This window comes from Hemitrygon akajei, chromosome 4, assembly GCF_048418815.1.
Source record: "Hemitrygon akajei chromosome 4, sHemAka1.3, whole genome shotgun sequence".
Taxonomy (NCBI): domain Eukaryota; kingdom Metazoa; phylum Chordata; class Chondrichthyes; order Myliobatiformes; family Dasyatidae; genus Hemitrygon; species Hemitrygon akajei.
The window spans coordinates 148024122-148043882 of record NC_133127.1 but is presented as its reverse complement, the minus strand read 5'-3'; the positions used below and the strand labels follow the sequence as shown (position 1 = coordinate 148043882).

General features: G+C 39.8%; 1 protein-coding gene across 4 annotated transcripts in view; it reads right to left on the bottom strand.

Moving 5' to 3' along the window:
* The window catches only part of nck2b (NCK adaptor protein 2b), a 74661-nt gene that overhangs the window by 12280 nt on the left and 42620 nt on the right, over positions 1–19761 (bottom strand). For 2 of the 4 annotated variants that reach the window (XM_073043546.1, XM_073043550.1), the window contains exon 2: positions 11046–11288. In XM_073043546.1, the coding sequence (XP_072899647.1) occupies positions 11046–11271 (226 nt within the window). In that variant the 5' untranslated portion in view covers positions 11272–11288. Of the gene's footprint in view, positions 1–5479; positions 5559–11045; positions 11289–19133; positions 19208–19761 lie in introns of those variants that run through there. The other 2 variants (XM_073043549.1, XM_073043551.1) reach the window with 2 other exon arrangements.

Genomic DNA, 19761 nt, shown 5'->3' with positions numbered 1-19761 from the left:
CTATCTCATTGGAGAGGGATAGGAACAGACAAGTTCAGGAAACGTTTAATCGGAGTAAGGGGAACTATGAAGCTATCAGGCAGGAACTTGGAAACATAAACTGGAAACAGATGTTCTCAGGGAAACGTACTAAAGAAATGTGGCAAATGTTCAGGGGAGTTCTGAGTAGGTACATTCCAATGAAACATGGAAAGGATGGTAGGGTACAAGAACCGTGGTTCACAAAGGCTGTTCTAAATCTAGTCAAGAAAGGAAGAGCTCATAAAAGTTTCAAAAAAACTAGGTAATGATATGAATCTAGAAGATTATAAGGCTAGCAGGAAGGAGCTTAAGAATGCAATTAGAAGAGCCAGAAGGGGCCATGAGAAGGATTAAAGAAAACCCCAAGGCATTCTACAAGTATGTGAAGAGCAAGAGGATAAGATATGAGAGAATAGGACCAATCAACTGTGACAATGGAAAAGTGTGTATGGAACCGGAGGAAGTAGCGGAGGTACTTAGTGAGTACTTTGCTTCTGTACTCACTACGAGAAAGGATCTTGGTGATTGTAGTGATGACTTGCAGTGAACTGAAAAGCTTGAGAATGTAGATATTAAGAAAGGGGATGTGCTAGAGCTTTTGGAAAGCATCAAGTTGGATAAGTCACTGGGTCCAGACGGGATGTACCCCAGGCCTCTGTGGGAAGCGAGGGAGGAGATTGCTGAGCCTCTGGCAATGATCTTTGAATCATCAATGAGGATAGGAGAGGTTCCAAAGGATTGGAGGGCTGTGGAAGTTGTTCCCTTATTCAAGAAAGGGAGTAGGGATAGCCCAGGAAATTATAAGCCAGTGAGTCTTACTTTAGTGGTTGGTAAGTTGATGGAGAAGATCCCGAGAGGCAGGATTTATGAACATTTGGAGAGGCGTAATATGATTAGGAATAGTCAGCATGGCTTTGTCAAAGGCAGGTCGTGCTTTATGAGCCTGATAGAATTTTTGAGGATGTGACTAAACACATTGATGAAGGTAGAGCCATAGATGTAGTATATATGGATTTGAGCAAGGCATTTGATAAGGTACCCTATGCAAGACTTATTGAGAAAGTAAGGAAGCATGGGATCCAAGGGGACATTGCTTTGTGGATCCAGAACTGGCTTGCCCACAGAAGGCAAAGGGTGGTCATAGATGGGTTATATTCTGCATGGTTGTCAGTGACCAGAGGTGTGCCTCAGGGATCTGTTCTGGGACCCCTACTCTTTGTGATTTTTATAAATGACCTGGATAAAGAAGTGGAGGAATAGGTTAGTAAATTTGCTGATGACACAAAGGTTGGGGGTGTTGTAGACAGTGTGGAGGGCTGTCAGTGGTTACAACGGGATATTGATAGGATGCAAAACTGAGCTGAGAAGTGGCAGATGGAGTTCAATCCAGATAAGTGTGAGGTGGTTCATTTTGGTAGGTCAAATATGATGATACAAGGAAATGAAAGGCATTGATCGTGTGTATAGTCAGAGGCTTTTCCCCAGGGCTGAAATTGCGAGCATGAGAGGGCATAGTTTTATGGTGCTTGGAAGTAGGTACAGAGGTGGTGTCAGGGGTAAGCTTCTTTTATATATAAACAGAGAGAGTGGTGAGTGCGTGGAATGGGCTGCCGGTGGCAGTGGTAGAGGCAGAAACGATAGGGTCTTTTAAGAGACTCCTGCATGGCTACATGGACCTTAGAAAAATAGAGAGCTATGAGTAAAGCCTAGGTAGTTCTAAGGTGGGGACATGTTCGGAACAGCTTTGTGGGCCGAAGGGCCTGTAGTGTGCCATATGTTTTCTATGTTTCTATGTAATTTTTGAAGCATCAAAGGGTACTGGTGGAGGTTTGGTTGCCTCTATTTTACTTTGGGGATGTATCATCCAACTACCAATTAATATAGAAGATTCACTTAAGGCATGGTGTGACTATCAAATAAAGTCTATCAAATAGAATTCATTAATAACCCAGATAAACTAAACATTCAACCTTGTGGGACAGCACTAATCACTCAAGCTACACCACCCCAGAGGTTACATGATGGATCTGATAGGCAATATGACCAAACAACCATAAGCTTAATTTAAAGGTTGCTTTTTATCCCTCCTCATGACTCGTCACATGCTGTCAAATACAAGAGGCAGACACACTTCATTAATAGCTCTGAAAGCAAACCTTTTATGCAGGGACAATTAGTTTTGCTAATCCTTAATTAATCTGAAGAATTCCAGTTCTGGAAAAATGCTTCTGAAGATAGAGTTATAGAAATAATAAGTCTATTATATCTTCTCTACACAGATTCCAAATGCAATCAACCTTGGGAAATGATGAATACATACGTATTACAATACATACCGCTATCATTAATGGAACTGAACAGTGGCTGATGTCAGCCCTGACGAAGCATTATGTCAAAAAAAAAATGTAACCATTATCTTCAAACTTCTGCTTCCCTGTCATTTTGAATTTTTATTTCACTGCATCAAGAATATTGAAATTTCAGAGTCAAAGCTTTTGGCATTTCTAAATTTATGTCAATGTTTACAACCAATTATATATTAAAATAATTAAACATTGGCAATTTAATAATTGAGAATATATACAGTCTCAGGAGGGTGAAAGACACTTCAGCAATAATGAACCAAAACACATTGCTCAATTCTATAAAATTATTTGAATTGGGAACCATTTTAATCACTGACAGTTCCTCAGCAAATGAAGCAACAAACAGAACTGTATGCAGCAAGACTGAGACAGGTAACATTCAAGTGTGGACTGATAAATGCAAGCAACATTCATGCCACAGAACTGCCAGCCAATAACCATCTCCAATCACCGACCCTCAACACTAAGATATTATCATTGATTAGATCCCTCACCAATATCCTGGGAACAACATTCACTCAAAACTCAACATAACCAGCCAAGTAAACATTGTAGATCAGAGATTACATATTCTGTGGCATTTTACTCACCACCTAACAGTTCAAAGTTATTTTTAAACCATCAACATGATACAGATGCGTTAGTGCAGTACCAACCTTCAGCAATCAAACTTCTCATTCCATGAATTTGAAAAAAAAGTACAAAACTTTAGAGAAATTTCAGTTTAAAAAAAACCCCTCAAACACCATACTCCTGTCAACCACAAATATTTAGTACACATTTGCACCAAATACTGTTTCTGAGAACACTTAGATGGATTTCAGTGCAGTCCTGGTAAGCTTCTCAACTGCTTTCTCATTAAGCATCAGATGAAGATTGACTAATGTCTGCCAACTTGCATTTGACTGGGAAGAAGATCAACAGCTAGTTCTCCAACTTTGATGTTTGTTCTAGCATACAAGTGCAAGATTACAATCAGAATCATAGTTATATAGCAGAAAAAAGGTCCTGTGACCAAATTCCTATCTTTACCAATTCCATAGCTTTCAATGTCTTTGCATTTAGAGTCAGAGTCATATAGCACAGAAACAGGACCTTCGTCCAACTTGTCTATGCTCTCCAAGGTGCCCTATCCAAGCTAGTTCCATTTGCCAGCATTTGTCCTATAGCCATTTAAGCCTTTCCATAAGACAACTATGCAATTAGGCCCTTCAGCCCATCATATGCCTTCCCAAACCATGTATTTTGTGCAACTGATTTTTAAAAAGTTACTGTAACTTCCTCAACCACCCACTATAGCAGGTGATTCTGGCAAGATATCACACCTGCCGTAAAAAAAGGCTGTTGCTCAAATTCCTACTAAATCTTTCCATTCTTCAAACCTATACCCTCTAATTCTTGACACCCCAACTCTGGGGTAAAAAGATTGAGTGCATTTACCCTATGCCCTCAATTTAATACACTTCCATAACATCACTGCTCAGTCTCCAAGGCACGAAGGAATGAAATACTAGCTTATTCAACCCCCTCCCTAGTACACAGCCCCTCAAATTCTGGCAGTGTCACCGTAAATCTTTTTCTGCACTCTTTACAGAGTAATAACCATATAACAATTACAGCATGAAACAGGCCATCTTGGCCCTTCTAGTCCGTGCCGAACGCTTACTCTCACCTAGTCCCACTGACCTGCACTCAGCCCATAACCCTCCATTTCTTTCCTGTCCATATACCTATCCAATTTTACTTCAAATGACAATACCAAACCTGCCTCTACCACTTCCACTGGAAGCTTGTTCCACACAGCTACCACTGTCTGAGTAAAGAAATTCCCCCTCGTGTTACCCTTAAACTTTTGGCTCCAACTCTCAACTCATGTCCTCTTGTTTAAATCTCCCCTACTCTCAATGGAAAAAGCCTATCCACATCCACTCTATCCCCCTCATAATTTTAAATACCTCTATCAAGTCCCCCCTCAACCTTCTACGCTCCAAAGAATAAAAATAATATCTTTCCTATAGCAGAGCAACCAAAACTGAACACAATACTCCAAGTGTGTCTTCACCAGCATCCTGAATAGCCTCTATAACCTCCTACAACCTCCAGGTTCTCCATGTCCCCTTTTATATTTAATACCCCAACTTACAAAGGTCAGCATACCAAAAGCCACCTCCATCATCCTGTCTCCCTGTGTCTCCACTTTCAGTGAAGCAGGTGAATATACTCCAAGGTCCCTCTGTTCTACAACACTCCCCAGGGTCCTGCATCTCACTGTGAAATACCTACCTGGATTGGACTTTTCAAAAATAAATGCAACACTGCACACTTATCTGAATTAAATTCCATTTGCCATTCCTCAGCCCAATTACTCACTGATGTATGTAGATGCTCCTGTAACTTTTGATAACTTTTTTCACCGACCACCATACCACCTATTTTAGGTGTTACTTGCAAACTTATTAACCATAATTTATACTTTCATATCAGAGTAGTTGACATGGATGCCAAACAATAATGTGCCCAGTACAGATCAAAGGCACACTACCAGTCACGGGCCCCCATGCTGAGAAACATCTTCTGCCATCATCCAGTTTCTATCAAGCCACTTATGTATCCAGAGAGCCAGCTCTCACTGGATTCCATGCCATCTAATCTTCCAGAGAATGTCCTCATCAGCTCTTGTGGTCACCTCATCAAAAAACACGATCAAGTTTGTAAAACATGATATCATATGCACAAAGTCATGCTGATAATTCCTAATCAACCTGCCCTTCAAGATATGCATATACTTTATTCCTGAGAATCCTCTCCAGTTACTTGCCTACCACAGATATTAGACTTACTGGTCTATAGTTCCCAGATTTTTCTTTGTCACCTTTCTTAAATAAAGGCACTGCATTCATAAGACTAACTACTTCTACCACCAACACAAACAGAATGTTTCAGATTCCAATCACTTTCTATACTATTTCCACCTAATTTTAGCCTGTAATGGTCCTAATGTAAAATTTGCCTCTGAGTGTTGTACTGGAAGTAAGACAGATCAATGACCCAGAACTTACATACCTGTAATGCAGCATATGACTTCCACTCACCGTTGAGATATGCAAAGAAAATGAAAACCTGCTGAAAGTTGCCCAGATCCAGCATATATCCAATGGGCCAAATAGTCTCCTAAGTCATAAAAAAAATGGGAAGATCCGAAATGGGGAGAGCTATTTCAGAATCAAATTTACTATCACTGGTGTATGTTGTGAAATTCGTTGTTTGTGGCAGCAGTATATTGCAATACATAATAAAACTATAAATTACTATTTAAAAATTAAATAAGTAGTACAAAAAGAGAGGAAAAGTAGTGAGGTAGTGTTCATGTTAATGGCAAAAGGGAAGAAGCTGTTCCTGAAACAGTGAGTGTGTCTTCAAGCTCCTGCACCACCTCCTTGATGGCAGCAATAATAAGGCATGTCCTGAGTAATGGGGGTCCTTAATGATGGATGGATCACCTTTAAGGCATCTTGGATACTGGGGAGGCCAGTGCCCATGATGGAGCATCCTTTGCGATGGCCCCTCCATAACATATGGTGATGCTTTCCCCTTTTTGAAGTCCAGAATCAATTTTCTGTTTTTACTGATGTGTGCAAGGTTATTCTTGCAACACCACTCAACAAACTGATCTATCTCACTCCTGTACACTTGCTCGTCAACATCTGAAATTCTGCTAAATTTATAGATGGTATTGGAGGTGTGCTTAGTTACATAACTGTGTAGAGCAGGGCTTGGCAGGTTTTTCATGACATAATGCAGTTACATGAATAGCCAGAATAAGCTTGACCCACAGAAATGCAGGAAAAATGTAAGAGCTAGAAAAAACAAAGTTATCAAGTTTTTCTAAATGCTATTTGATGGTCCAGACTTTCACAATTACAAATATTAAAAATCAATTAACACATTTAGAATCTAATTAAAACATGAAAGCAAATGTAATTAATTAAACATAACTTGTCTTATTCTTATTATACTTACAAGGAAAAATGATATTTGAAACTGCCAGCATTTACCAGCAAGTTAGGGAATGCTAATTTGAGCTTACTTCATTTGTATTTATCTGGTATGCAGTAACCGCAATGAAAAAATTTTAATTAACTGCAACTCCCCATATGTTGAAATAAACAAAGGGAGAGCACATCTAAAGTAGTTATATAGGAAAGAGCCAAGACATTTGGTCTCTTAATTCCATTCTGCCATTCAATAATGTCACTACCATCAGTACCCCAAAAATGTCCATTGCCTCAGCTTCCTCCCAAATTACAAAGCTATCAAGAAATCTCAAATTTAAATTTATTAACTGACATTCACTGCTTCAAGGTGCAAGAGACAGCAGTTGCTGAAATTTGGAGTAAATAAAGACCATTTTCTAGGAGGAACTCAGTCAGCAGGTCAAGCACCTGTAGTATGGAAAGAAACTATCAATGGCTTTGCAGCAGGACTGAGAGTGAAGAGGGTAGATAGCCAGTATGAAGGTGAGGGGAAGGGAGAGGCCAGCAGTACATACATGTAGGAGTATTGTACATAGGTTGGGGAAATACCTGTACTTAATAGAAACCTCAGATTACTCCCCATATCATGGGACCCAACTCTTAAAGACAGACATTGATGACAATATTCACGGCTTTCAGTCTGCCAGGACATCCTTTGGTTACCAGAGTAAACAGATGTTTGAATACCAAAATCTCAAAACTGGCACAAAAATTCATAGGCAAGAGACACTAGCGAACACCGTCCTCCCATTTGCTTCTAAGATTTGAACCATCTTTAACAAGCACCTCAAGACATGAGAAATATACTACCATTGTCACTGCTAAGTACTCCAAATTTACTGGAAGGATATGCAAACCAACATCAGCGCCCTCTCCCAGAAAAACTCCCCAGCATTGAGGCCTTAGTTATATTCAGTCAGCTCAACTGGGTAGGCATTGCCAATCACTTGTTCAGACTTCTGAAACAGGCATCCAATTCCAAACTGCTTCAGCAAGTGACTAACCTGTGGACATTTGAACAGATTAACAATGTTGTCAAAGCATCTGTTAAAAATTGGAACATCTCCACTTTATCTTGTGAATCTCAGACCCATCATCATTCAAGTGGTTGCAACATTCAGAACAGCACTGAGAACCTCAGGTCTAAGTGCCATGAGAATACAGACCAGTTTCAATGGCAAAAGAGGCGGCCGTGGACCAACATGTCAGAACGGGAAGGGGGATAGGAATTAAAATGGTTGGCCACTGGGGAAATTTTACTTTTGGCAGATGAAATGGAGGTGCTTGACAAAAGCGGTCCCCCAACTTATGTCGGGTCTCACGAATGTAAAGGGGGCTACTTCGGCAGCACCGGATACAATAAACAACCCCAAAAGATTTGTGGGTGAACTGTTGCCTCACTTGGAATGACTGTTTGGGACTATGAACGGAGGTAAGGGAGGTGGTGAATGGGCAGGTGACGCTTTTTTGTTGCTTGGCTCTTTTGCCATGATGAGGCCACTCTCAGGGAGGACCAACACCTTATATTCCATCTAGGTAGCCTCTAAGCTGATAGCATGAACCAATCTCTTTTCCTGGTAATCATTTTTCCCTTCACCTCTTCTATTTCCCCACTCTGGCCTCTTAATCCTTCTCTTCATCTGCCTTTCACCTCCCTCTGGTGCTCTTCCATGTTTGCCATCTCCCATAGTCCACTCTCCTCTCAGATTTCTTCTTCTCCAGCCCTTTACCTTTTCCACCTACCTGGCTTCACCTATCACCTTCTAGCTAGACCTCCTTCCCCTTCCCACCTTTTTATTCTGGCATCTTCCCCCCTCCCTTTCCAATCCTGAAGGTAGGTTTCGGCCCGAAAAGTTGATTGTTTATTCACTTCCATACATGCTGCATGACCTGCTGAGATTCTCCAGTATTTTGTGTCTGTTGCCCTGTATTTCCAGGATGTGCAAAATCTCATGTTAATGAATTCAGCAGAATACTTGGGCATGAAACCCACTAAGAAGCACTGTACTGTCAAAAGCTGGATCATAAAATAGAGGAGCAGAATTAGGCCATTCTGCCCACAGAGTCTGCTATGCCATTCAATCGTGGTTGATTTATTTTCCCCCTCAACCTTTCTCCTTGTAACCTTTGATGCCTTTACTAATCAAGAAATAATCAACCTCCACTTTAAATATATCCAAAGACTTGGCCTCCAAAGCCACCTATGACAATGAATTCCACAGATACACCACGCTAAAGAACTTCCTCCTCATCTCTGTTCCTCTGTTTCTGAGGCTATGCCCTTTGGTCCTGGACTCTCCCTCCACTGGAAATATCCTCTGCACATCCACTCTATCTAGGCCTTTTAATATTTGGTAGGTTTCAAAGATATCCCTCTTCATTCTTTTAAAATTCAGCGAGTAGAGGCCCAGAGCCAAGAAATGCTCCTCATACATTAACCCTTTTCATTCAAGATCATTCTTGTAAATCTTCTCTGGAACCTCTCCCATGCCAGCACAATCTTTTTTTAAAAGAGGCCTAAAAACGCTCACAAATTTCCAAATATAGTCTGACCAATGCCTTATAAAGTCTCAGCATTGCATCCTTGCTTTCATATTCTGTAAATGAATGTTAACATCGCAGTTGTCTTCCTTGAGAAAACATTAATTCTCTGCTCTCCGATATTAAAAAGAATATTTGAAGAGCAGTGAAGATATCAATGTTCTTGCTAACCCTTATCCTTCAATCAAAAATGTTACTTGGTTATGTTACTAATCTCACTGCTGTTTGCACTCACTTGCTCACTGTAAATTACCTGCTCTATTTCCTGCATGAAAAGAGGTGCTTCAGTAAAAAAATCTTTTCATCCTTGATAGATTTTGGTTTATCTGTAGCCCATTTGGTCCAACTGCTGGTGAGTCAGTATCCTGGCAAAAACTACGCCAAGCCAACAAAAGAACACCACAAGCAACTCTGCAGAAAAGGTTATTGAAAAGCACAAGTCAGGAGATGGATACAAGAAAATTTCCGAGTCACTGAATATCCCTCGGCGTACAGTTAAGTCAATCATCAAGAAATGGAAAGAATACAGCACAGCTGTAAATCTGCCTAGAACAGGCCGTCCTCAAAAACTGAGTGACCGTGAAAAATGGGGACAAGTGAGGGAGGCCACCAAGAGACCCATGACAACTCTGAAGTAGTAACAAGCTTCAGTGGCTGTGATGGGAGAAACTGCACCTTCAACTGTTGCCTGGTGCTTCACCAGTTGCAGCTTTATGGGAGAGTGGCAAAGGAAAGCCTCCTGAAAAAAAACTCACATGAAATCTCAGCTTGAGTTTACCAGAAGGCATGTGGGAGACTCTGAAGTCAGCTGGAAGAAGGTTCTATTGTCCGAGGAAACCAAAACTGATCAGACTGAATGCTATTTTTAGCATAAGCCAAAACATCACACATCAGAAACACATCACCCCTATTGTGAAGCATGGTGGTGGCTGCATTATACTGTGGAGATGCTTCACTGTAGCAGGCCTTGGAAGGCTTGCGAAGGTAGAGGGTAAAATGAATGCAGCAAAATACAGGGAGTTCCTGGATGAAAACCTGATGCAGTCTGCAAGAGAACTCCAACTTGAGAGAGAATTTGTTTTCCGGCAAGATAATGACCCCAAGCACAAAACCAAAGTTACACAGGAACGGCTTGAAAACAAATTTAATGTCCTGGAGTGGCCAAGTCAGAGTCTAGACCTCAATCCAACTGAGAATTTGTGGCTGGATTTGAAAAGGGCTGTTCATTCATGATCCCATGCAACCTGACAGAGCTTGAGCAGTTTTGTAAAGACGAACAGGAAAAAATTAGAATGTCTCGATGTGCAAAGCTGATAGAGACCAATCCACAGCCTCAAGCCTGTAACTGCTGCCAAAGGTACATCTACTAAATACTGACTTAAAGCGGGTGAATACTTATGCAATTAATTATTTTGTACTTTATATTTGTAATTAATTTACAAGGATGTTGCCTGAATTGGAGGGCGTACCTTATAAAAGTAGGTTGAGTGAACTTGGCCTTTTCTCCTAGGCGCAATGGAGGATGAGAGGTGACCTGATAGAGGTGTATAAGATGATGAGGGGGATTGATCATGTGGATAGCCAGAGGCTTTTTCCCAGGATTGTGGACAGCATTGTGGGCCAAAGAGCCTGTAATGTGCTGCAGATTTCAATGCTGTTTGTATTTAGATCACTTTGTAGGGATCTGTTTTCACTTTCTGTTAATCAGTGTCAAAAAGAAGCCAATTAAATTTACTGAGATTCAGTGTTATAAAACAATAAAACATGAAAACTTCTGGTGGGGGGGCGAATACTTTTTATAGGCACTACATCTGAAATATTACAACACTACTGAGATATGAAAAAACTGCAGCACAGAAAAATCTTTCTAATTTGATGACAGACCATCCATAAAGTCATCCAAATGCATTCCGATGGTTAAGGAAACCAAATTTTGTCCCCTTTTACCTCATTTGGAGGACTGAATGAGACACTGCCTAAATCTTCATGCAAATGAGACAGAACACTACACTTTGAAGGATCAAAAGAAACACGCAAAATCTTTAAAACCACATTAAAGAATCTTAGTGAAGTGTTTACTTGCCTAATGTATCTTTAATGTTCTTCACCAGTGACCCCTTTTTTAAGCTGTTCTTTCTTTCTACATAGTTTGATGGAACATAACCAGTTTTGTTTGATGTATTTCTCACTCTCCACCAAGTTTTAGAATCATCCAGCAGCCATAATCGCTCATTTTTCTTGATGTCAAGTTCTTGATCTTGCTGTGCTGTGTAATCCCATTTTGCAATAACAATAACTTCTTCTGTCATCTTTCATCGAGTCCTTCCTATCAGAGAGAAAACAGCTCAGCATTAAAAGAACATCACATTTGCTGAATGTTGAAACCCAATTACTAGCAAGTGATTGAAATTTTACCTTGCATTTATGTATATCTTTAATATTGTAAAATAAAAAGAAACGCAAGTGCTTTTTTTTTATTAAAACAATTCTTTCCTCCCTTTCAATCTAATTATTCACAGATGTGGTCTGAACAGAAAAGGTTAAAGTTTATAATTAAGGAAAGGCGCTGATCCAATCTAGAATCAGTTCCAGCTCGGCTAGGAACAATTTCTGCAATATCACCATTTAATTTTATACAAATGCTTTATGAATCTAAAACAACTTGTCCAACTAACAAGCAGCAATATGTTAAAAATATTGCAATGTACATTTCTTCCTTTGAACACTTCAAGTATAAACAGCCTCAAATTTACGTTTAAACCAGGTTAAATTTAGAATGATTATCTAGTCTAATGATACAATAATTTCTGAAAGGAAGTATTGTTTTCAAATTGTTTAGAATACAAATTGATCATAACGCACACTGAAAACAAATCCACTTAAAAAGCCACAAGTCACGCATCAGGAATTTTTGTTCTTTCTTACCACGCCCCCCACATAGACAAGACATGGAAATTAAGAACACTTGGATGTTAGATCAAGCTATATTCGTATAAACTCTGAGTCCAACCATCAAGTCACATGGATAACATGCATACTGATCTTCTGGATCAGCCTGCCACAAGGAACCTGGTCAGTTGCTTTATTAAATCCATATAGACAACAGCCACCCTCAATATCTTTTCTCCGGAAAAAAACCCCTCCAGTTTATAGGATATGACCTGGTCTGCAGAAAGCCATGCTGACTGGCCCTAATCAGATCATGTTTTAACAAATGCTCATAATTCATATCCATGTGAATCCTCTGCAATAGCCTTCCTCCCACTGACGTGAGACTAACCAGCCTATAATTTCCTGATTATCTCGATTTTGAATTGCATACTTCAGAGGCAAGTTTTTTTTAAATGCATGTCTGGGACTTCTAAAATATTACTCTCAAAGAATAAGACCTATCAAAGGTTCCATGGGCTACAGTGGAAAGTAGAGAACATTAAATACCATTTATTAAAATTCACTTTTGCTACATGGTTACTAAGAGTTCACAGCACTTGGAAGTGAAGGAGGAAGTCAGCATTTACCCATCCAAACTTAGCTGCGTTTTACAAGATTTTATGTTGGCATTAATCACATTGAAGAGTAACATGATTTTTGGTGTGCTCCAAAAGCATGCAAATGAGTAAACTGATTATGACAGGCTGAGGATGGAAAATTTCACTGGGCTGTAATCTTGCGGCACAGGGATTTCTCTGCATTCCCACTGATGGAATAACATGTTTGTTACTTTCAATTGAAAGCCCATAGGGAAGTGGCACAATCTAACTTGAACTCAGAGCTTTGACATGAGCAGTGGTCTAGCTGCAAAAAAAATCTGGCAAACATACTATACTTAAATGATCTTTGCAAATCCCATGCATGTAGTCCAAGGAAAAGTGTGAATTTTGGCAATCTCCCTGTGGCTGCATGGGTTTTCTCTGGGTACTCTAGTTTTCTCACACATTTCAAAGACGTATGGGTTGGTAGGTTAATTGGTCACAAGGGAGTAATAGGGCAGTACAGGCTCATTGGGTGAGAAGGACCTGTTACCATACTGCATTACTAAAAACATAACACTATTCTCATAGTTAAAGGAATGGAAAGGGAACTACATTTCCAAGTCTGATAAAGAGTCTCAGTCCGAATGGAGACTGCTCATTTCTTTCCATAAATGCTGCCTGACCTGCTATGTTCCTCCAGAGTTCTCTATATGTTGCTCTATGTTTCCAAAGTCTTTTTGGTACTGCAGAAAAGAAAGTGCACTTTGTCGAAAGGAGCTTCAAAATTCACAACTCCACATGGAGCACTAACCTTTACTCTGCCTCACAGTTCAAGCTGTAGCATCATAAAACCTATTTAATATGGCAGAATTTAGGTCAGAGGTAACTGAACAAAAGCATGCTGGGATAGTAATTTGACAAGAACTTGACTTTCTAGACAAGTCCAACAAAGCAGGCCTGGCTGGGGCACTTCTGTGGGAAAATAAGACAACTATGCTCTGTTTTAGCTGGAACTCAAAAAGGGAGGCCTTATTACAAGCAGATACAGACAAGAAGGAATAATCAGCGACTGAAAAAGGACTGTAGCATGGATAACCATACAAGCAAAACATTATTAAGAGACATTGGTAAGGTCAGAAATGAGAAAGATTAAAATGCTTTAACAGAGAATTTCATAAGTACACGAGAACCAGCATTGACGTGATGGGCTAAATGGCCTTTGCCAAATATAATATGAAATGAATGACGATTCTGTTTAAAAACAAAGGGTTCTATCTCAAATATTCCATGAGAGGCAAATAGTTGCCAATTAAAGGAAAATAACAGACAATCAAGACCTAGATATCCAAATACATGGTTAAAAAAACAATTTGTTCAGCAATGAAAACTTTTTCACTTAAGAAAGGAACAAGCTGCATATACCTCAGCATATTACAATTAAATACAAAATATTAAAGGAACAAATAAGCAGTTTTAGAAGGACAGAAAAAAATGGCAGGAATGTATTGTCATTCCACCAAAAGCCAGACATTCTGGGGCAGGAAGCACTAAAGAAATGCAGTAGACATTGGGGAGGGGAGAATAAATATTAGAAAGATGTACCAAAAGAATCAAAAGTTCTCGGCTGCAGGGGTAAGTAGAAAAGACAAGACCTTGAGCAACATTATCTACACCTAATCACCACCTACTCTAAGGAAAATCTTGCATCAAGCTTGACAAAGCTCTATATGGTTGGTGTTTCCTAGAAATTACAAGATAAAGTCTTAATCGAGAATCTAAATCAAGCGTATAATGACAGACATCAACACTGCCATGTATAAACCATTGGGATTAAGGCAAAAAAAAACTGAAACAGAAAACAGGATGAAGAAGAGCCTTACCAAGAGCTCACTTCTGCAGACAACCCTACAAAGCCAAAATAAATTAATCAAAATACACGTATATCACCATATATTACTCTGTGATTCATTTTTGTGCAGATATTTGCAGAATAAAGAAATGCAATAAATTTATGAAAATTATACTAAACAAACTGACAGCCAACGTACAAACGAGAAATTGTGCAAAAAATAAATAATGCAGCAAAAATGAGCTGCAGAGTCCTTGAAAGTGAGTATGTAGGCTGTGAAATCAGTTCAGAGCTGAGGTGAGTGAAATTACCTATGCTGTTTCAAGGAACCTGTTGGTTGAAGGGTAGTAACTGTTCACGAGTGGTGGGATGGGACCGAAGGCTCCAGTACCTCCTACCTGACAGTAGTAGCGAGAAGAGTGCATGACTTGGATGGTGGGGGTCCTTGATGATCAACTCTTTTGTGTGGCAGCACTCTTTATAAATGTGGTCAACAGAGAGGAGGGCTTTACACGTGATGGACTGGGCTGTATCCACCACTTCCTGTAGAATTTTCTGTTCCTGTGCACTGTTGTTTCCACATCAGGTCGTGATGCAACCAGTCAGGATACTCTCCACTGTATATCCATACAAGTTTGTTAAAATTTTAAATGACATGCCAAATTTATGCAAACTTTAAGAAATCAGGAGGTCAGTGTGCATATATCAGTACATTAAGACAAGAGTTCTAGACCAATATAGCATGGATACAGGCCCTATAACCTAACTATTCCATCCTAACTGTCAGCTCATTCATATAATCACCACCCTCTGTGTTAACCCATAGGTCTCTCGTCAATCTTTTCCCCTCTCTGGATCCTCAACATACTCATCAAGAAACCACATTCAGTACGGAGATGTTATCCCTATCCCTTGCTGACAATCAACACAAGCACACCTCAAGAATCTGCATTTAGCTCACTGCTCCACTTGCTCTATGCTCATGACTGTGTGGCTAAGTTCATTCGCAAGCTTACTGATCAAGCCGTGTACATTGGCATCCAAATTATTTATATTAATAATGAATACTAAGAGCCCCAACACTGACTCCGGTGGCAAACCATTGGTCAATGACAGCCATCTCAAGAAACATCCTTAAATCACCACCCCTGCTTTCAATCTAAGCCAATTTTGATTCCATCTAATTAACTCTCCCTGGATTCAACAGGACCTAACCTTCCAAACCAGCCTATGGCATGGGACCATGTCGAAGGTCCTACTAAAGTCTAAATACTGCTCTACGCTTCTGGTTACCTCTTCGGAAAAACTGAAGGATTGTTCAAGCATGACTTTCCTCACAAAGCCATAAATCTGCTGGTACATCTTGTCCCTCGGAACTCCCTCCAGTAACATCCCCAAAACTGATGTTAGGCTGACCAGTCTGTTGTTCCCTAACTTGTTCTTGCTATTCTTCTTAAACAGACCAACATTAACCACCTAGTCTTTGTGAATTTTGCAGTGGCTTAAAATAAGGCAAATATCTTCACAAGAACCTCTTATTTCTTCTCTGCCTCTCACAAAGTCTGAGGCACCTACTCAAGCCAGCCACTATTTTACTCTTAATATAGCTAGAAAACATCTTGGGATTTTCCTTAACCGTACCTGCTGGGTCCATCCCATACCATCCTTGCACTGACTTCCTTCTTACATTTATTTTTAATCTTTTTATGCTCATCAAGGAATTCTCTTGTCCTAACCCATTTTCAATACGTGCTTTTTTTTTTAACCAGAGTCGATTTCTCTTATTAGTCAGGATTCCATAAACTTGCCAGCTTTACCCTTCATGTTAACAGGAACATGCTGTTCTTTGACATTTGCTTTCACACTTAAAGGCCACCGACTTGCTATTCATTCTTTTCCCTTTAAACATTAGACCTCTGCTAGATCCTACCCAATTCCTCAAAATTAATCCTGCTCCAGTTTAGGACCCTAATCAATGGGCCTCTCTGAGCCTTTTCTATCACTATATTAAAACTAATAGGATTATAATCACCAGAGCTAGTGTGCTCCCTGGCTGCTATTTCAAGTACTTGCCCTGTCTTGTCCCACAGGGCAGTCCAGTATTGCATCCTCCCAAAAGGACTCTCTCAGGAAACTTTCCTGGACACATTTCACAAATTCCACCCCATCCAGGCCCTCAACTCTCAACCAGGTGGCCCAGTCAATATCAGGGAATTAAAATCTCTTACTAATACAACCCTATTTGTATAACTATCAACAACTTTCCTTCTCACTAGTTCCAGTTTCCACTGACCATGGGGGGGGGGGGGGGTGATGTTTATAATACAGCCCCACTAGAGTGACTCTCCCCTCCTTGATTCCAAGTTCTAGTGATACGACCTCAATGGAAAATTCCTCCAAGAATGTCAGTTCTAAGCACCATTTTACATCCTCCTTTATCAATTTCTGTATTACCATACAGATAATGACTATGCTGGTCTTATTCATTATGATCTAATGAAGTCATTGTTACCGTCACTTTAAGGCAGGGAATTAGTTTTATCATACTCTGCAGAATAGAGACTGGTGACTGATTGAAGAGAGAGCCCAATGCAAAATGAGAGCACAGCAATGTTATTCACACGGAGAGAAGAAAAGCAGCTGGTCTATCTACAGAGCAAAGATGCTTCATAAAGCTGGAAGTCCACAATTTTCATGGACTATATCAGTCTGTCAGTTAAGTTAGGGAATTCAATGGAATATCTTTGATGACTTTAACTTGAAGTACAGAGATGAGCATTAACATCATCAGCATACAATTACATTTTGAAGTACAAGAGTGGACAGTGCAGTTTGAATGTGATGTATCAGCACTTGTGTACTGTCTGGATACATGATAGTACTCCAAACATAACCCACAATTTCCTACCACAAAGAGATATGACCTACATTGTTACCACTTTGGAAAAAAAAGTATGGCATAATCAACCAGAATGTTACAGCTTTATAGGGGAATTGTAGTTACTGATCCATCACAAGCAACATCAACATAAAGTAATTACTGGGAGGACATCAGGGTAGTTTCCAAACTGAGCAAGTTACACTTAGGAGTTATACTTCATGGTGTGGAAAGACCAGGAATGCATAATAATGTTTACAATGCCAACAACACAAGACTCAACCCGATCAATCCAGAGTCCTGGCTGAACATGCCATGGTTGAGGAGATGCATGGATTCTGCCAGGCTATTTATGGGGAAATGGTATCAAGTAGATATATGTTCTGAGTGGATAGATGTTAACTTTTTTTGCACAAGGCTACAGCTCAAGAGAATTTGAAAATCGGGATTGACTTATGCTACCAGTTTTTATGATTTATAATGGAAGCATCTTCCAAAGTGCTGAATCTGTCAAATTTCTCAGCAGGAATGAAACTAAATGTGCACACACAGCACAATCTCAGTTTTAATTTGGCAGAAAGTACTCTTTTCCTAGTCTGACCTGCACTGAAAAAGATAACAATGCATAATTGTGACTGAAGGTCCAATATCCATTTGAGCACCTACTGAGTTACTGATGGACAGAGTATCAAACACGCATGGATTAGGTTAAGGCAGAGTTTAGCACTGCAGGTTTAAAACAAACTAGACAGTAGCTCGCCTTTGCAAATGCTAACAAATGCTGCATTTCAGACACCCCTCCAGTAACTTTCCCCACCACTGGCCTGTAGTTCCTAGGCTTGTCTTTGTAGCTCTTCTTAAATAAATTAACCATCTTTCAGTATCTCACCCATGGCTAAAGGTAATGTAAATATCTCAGCCAGTGCCCATGCAATTTCTTCCCTGGCTTCCCACAATGTCCTAGGATATAACTGGTTAGGCCCTGCGAATATTAACTTTTATGAGCTACAAACAGCCAGAACCTCTTTTGTATTGTGGACATCTTTCAACACATCACTATTCTCTTCCTTGATTTCCCTAGCTTCCATGATCTTCATACAGATGAGAAATATTAATTTAAGAATTTATCCATTTCCTGTGGCTGCACAGACGACCACATTGATCCTTAAAAAGACCTTTTTTTCTCTTCCATTTTACCCTTAACATACTATAGAATCTTTTTGGACCCTACTTTACCTTATCTGCCAAAGCTATCTCACGTCCCTTTTTTGTTCTCCTGGTTTCCCTCATACGTACTTTTACATCCAGTTCTTTGGAAAAATGAAATGAGTTAGCTAGAATAGACAAAGAAAAGTGGGGCTCTGAGATGAGCACATCAATAGGACAAAAGGCACAAGTTGGTATCTCAAAGCAATCCTCACGTGATAACTGCACTGATGACATACTGCAAGAAATCACTTTACAAGGCTAAAGTTGAAATGGCGTATGACCTATTCAGCGACAGGGAGGGGCTCATATTTGGTACACATTTGTTGACATGTTTATTCATAAAGCTAACTCATTTCCATATGTTCAGTAAAGCTCTCTGATCAATATGCAGCTGAAGTGTATTAACACTATGAACATTTTTTTTAAAAGAAATTTTCCTTGCCACCCTTCATTTTTCAATTTTCTCTTCTTCACATTATTGTACAGTTCTATAAATTTCCTAGCCTAAGTACAAATTTTAATATCTGAACTTGTATGTTGAAGTTGACCCTTCATCTGTTCCATCTGTGTTGAACATCTTGCTGGTCCCCACCGCCATAAAGTCAGCCAAACACTAAAGTCAAAGGACGTAAGCCCAGCTATTTCCCCAAATGCACCCTCAACACTACTCAACCACTAGTACAAGGTCATTTAACCTATTACTTTGCATGAAAAAAAACCAGATTGAAGAATTATATAATAAAGATAATCATTGACACATACTAGTTATGGTGAACAATAAACATCCATTAATACGAAGCAACACACACAAAATGCTGGAGGATTTCAGGTCAGGCAGCATCCATGGAAATGAACATATGTCTTGGGCCAACATCCTTCTTCAGGACTGGAAAAGAAGGGGGAATACGTCAGAATAAAAAGGGAGGGGGTGGGGAAGGATAGCTAGAAAGTGATAGGTGAAGCCATGTGGGTATGAAAGGTAAGGGCTGGAGAAGAAGAAATTAGATAGGATGACAGGGACAACAGGAGAAAGGAAAGGAGGAGCAGGCACCAGCGGGAGGTGATGGGTAGGTGAGGAGAGGCAAGAGGTCAGAGTGGGGAATCCAGGAAGGGAGAAGGAGGGAAAAATATTCATACCTTTTGGGGACCAAAAAAAATGAATTAAGAAATTGAAAAGAAGCTTCCCTATTAGTGACTGGTAAGAATGGGAAAATCACTACTGCAAGGTTGAGGTAATTAGCTTAAGTGGATTGAAAGGAAACTGGAAAAAGCATACGAGGCAGAAAATTATTAATAAAGGATTATGCTGCTAAGATATATACATGGAAGGATTAAATGGAAATAGATTTATGCATGGAACAGATGAGTCAAATGGCAGGCTTTCAGATTG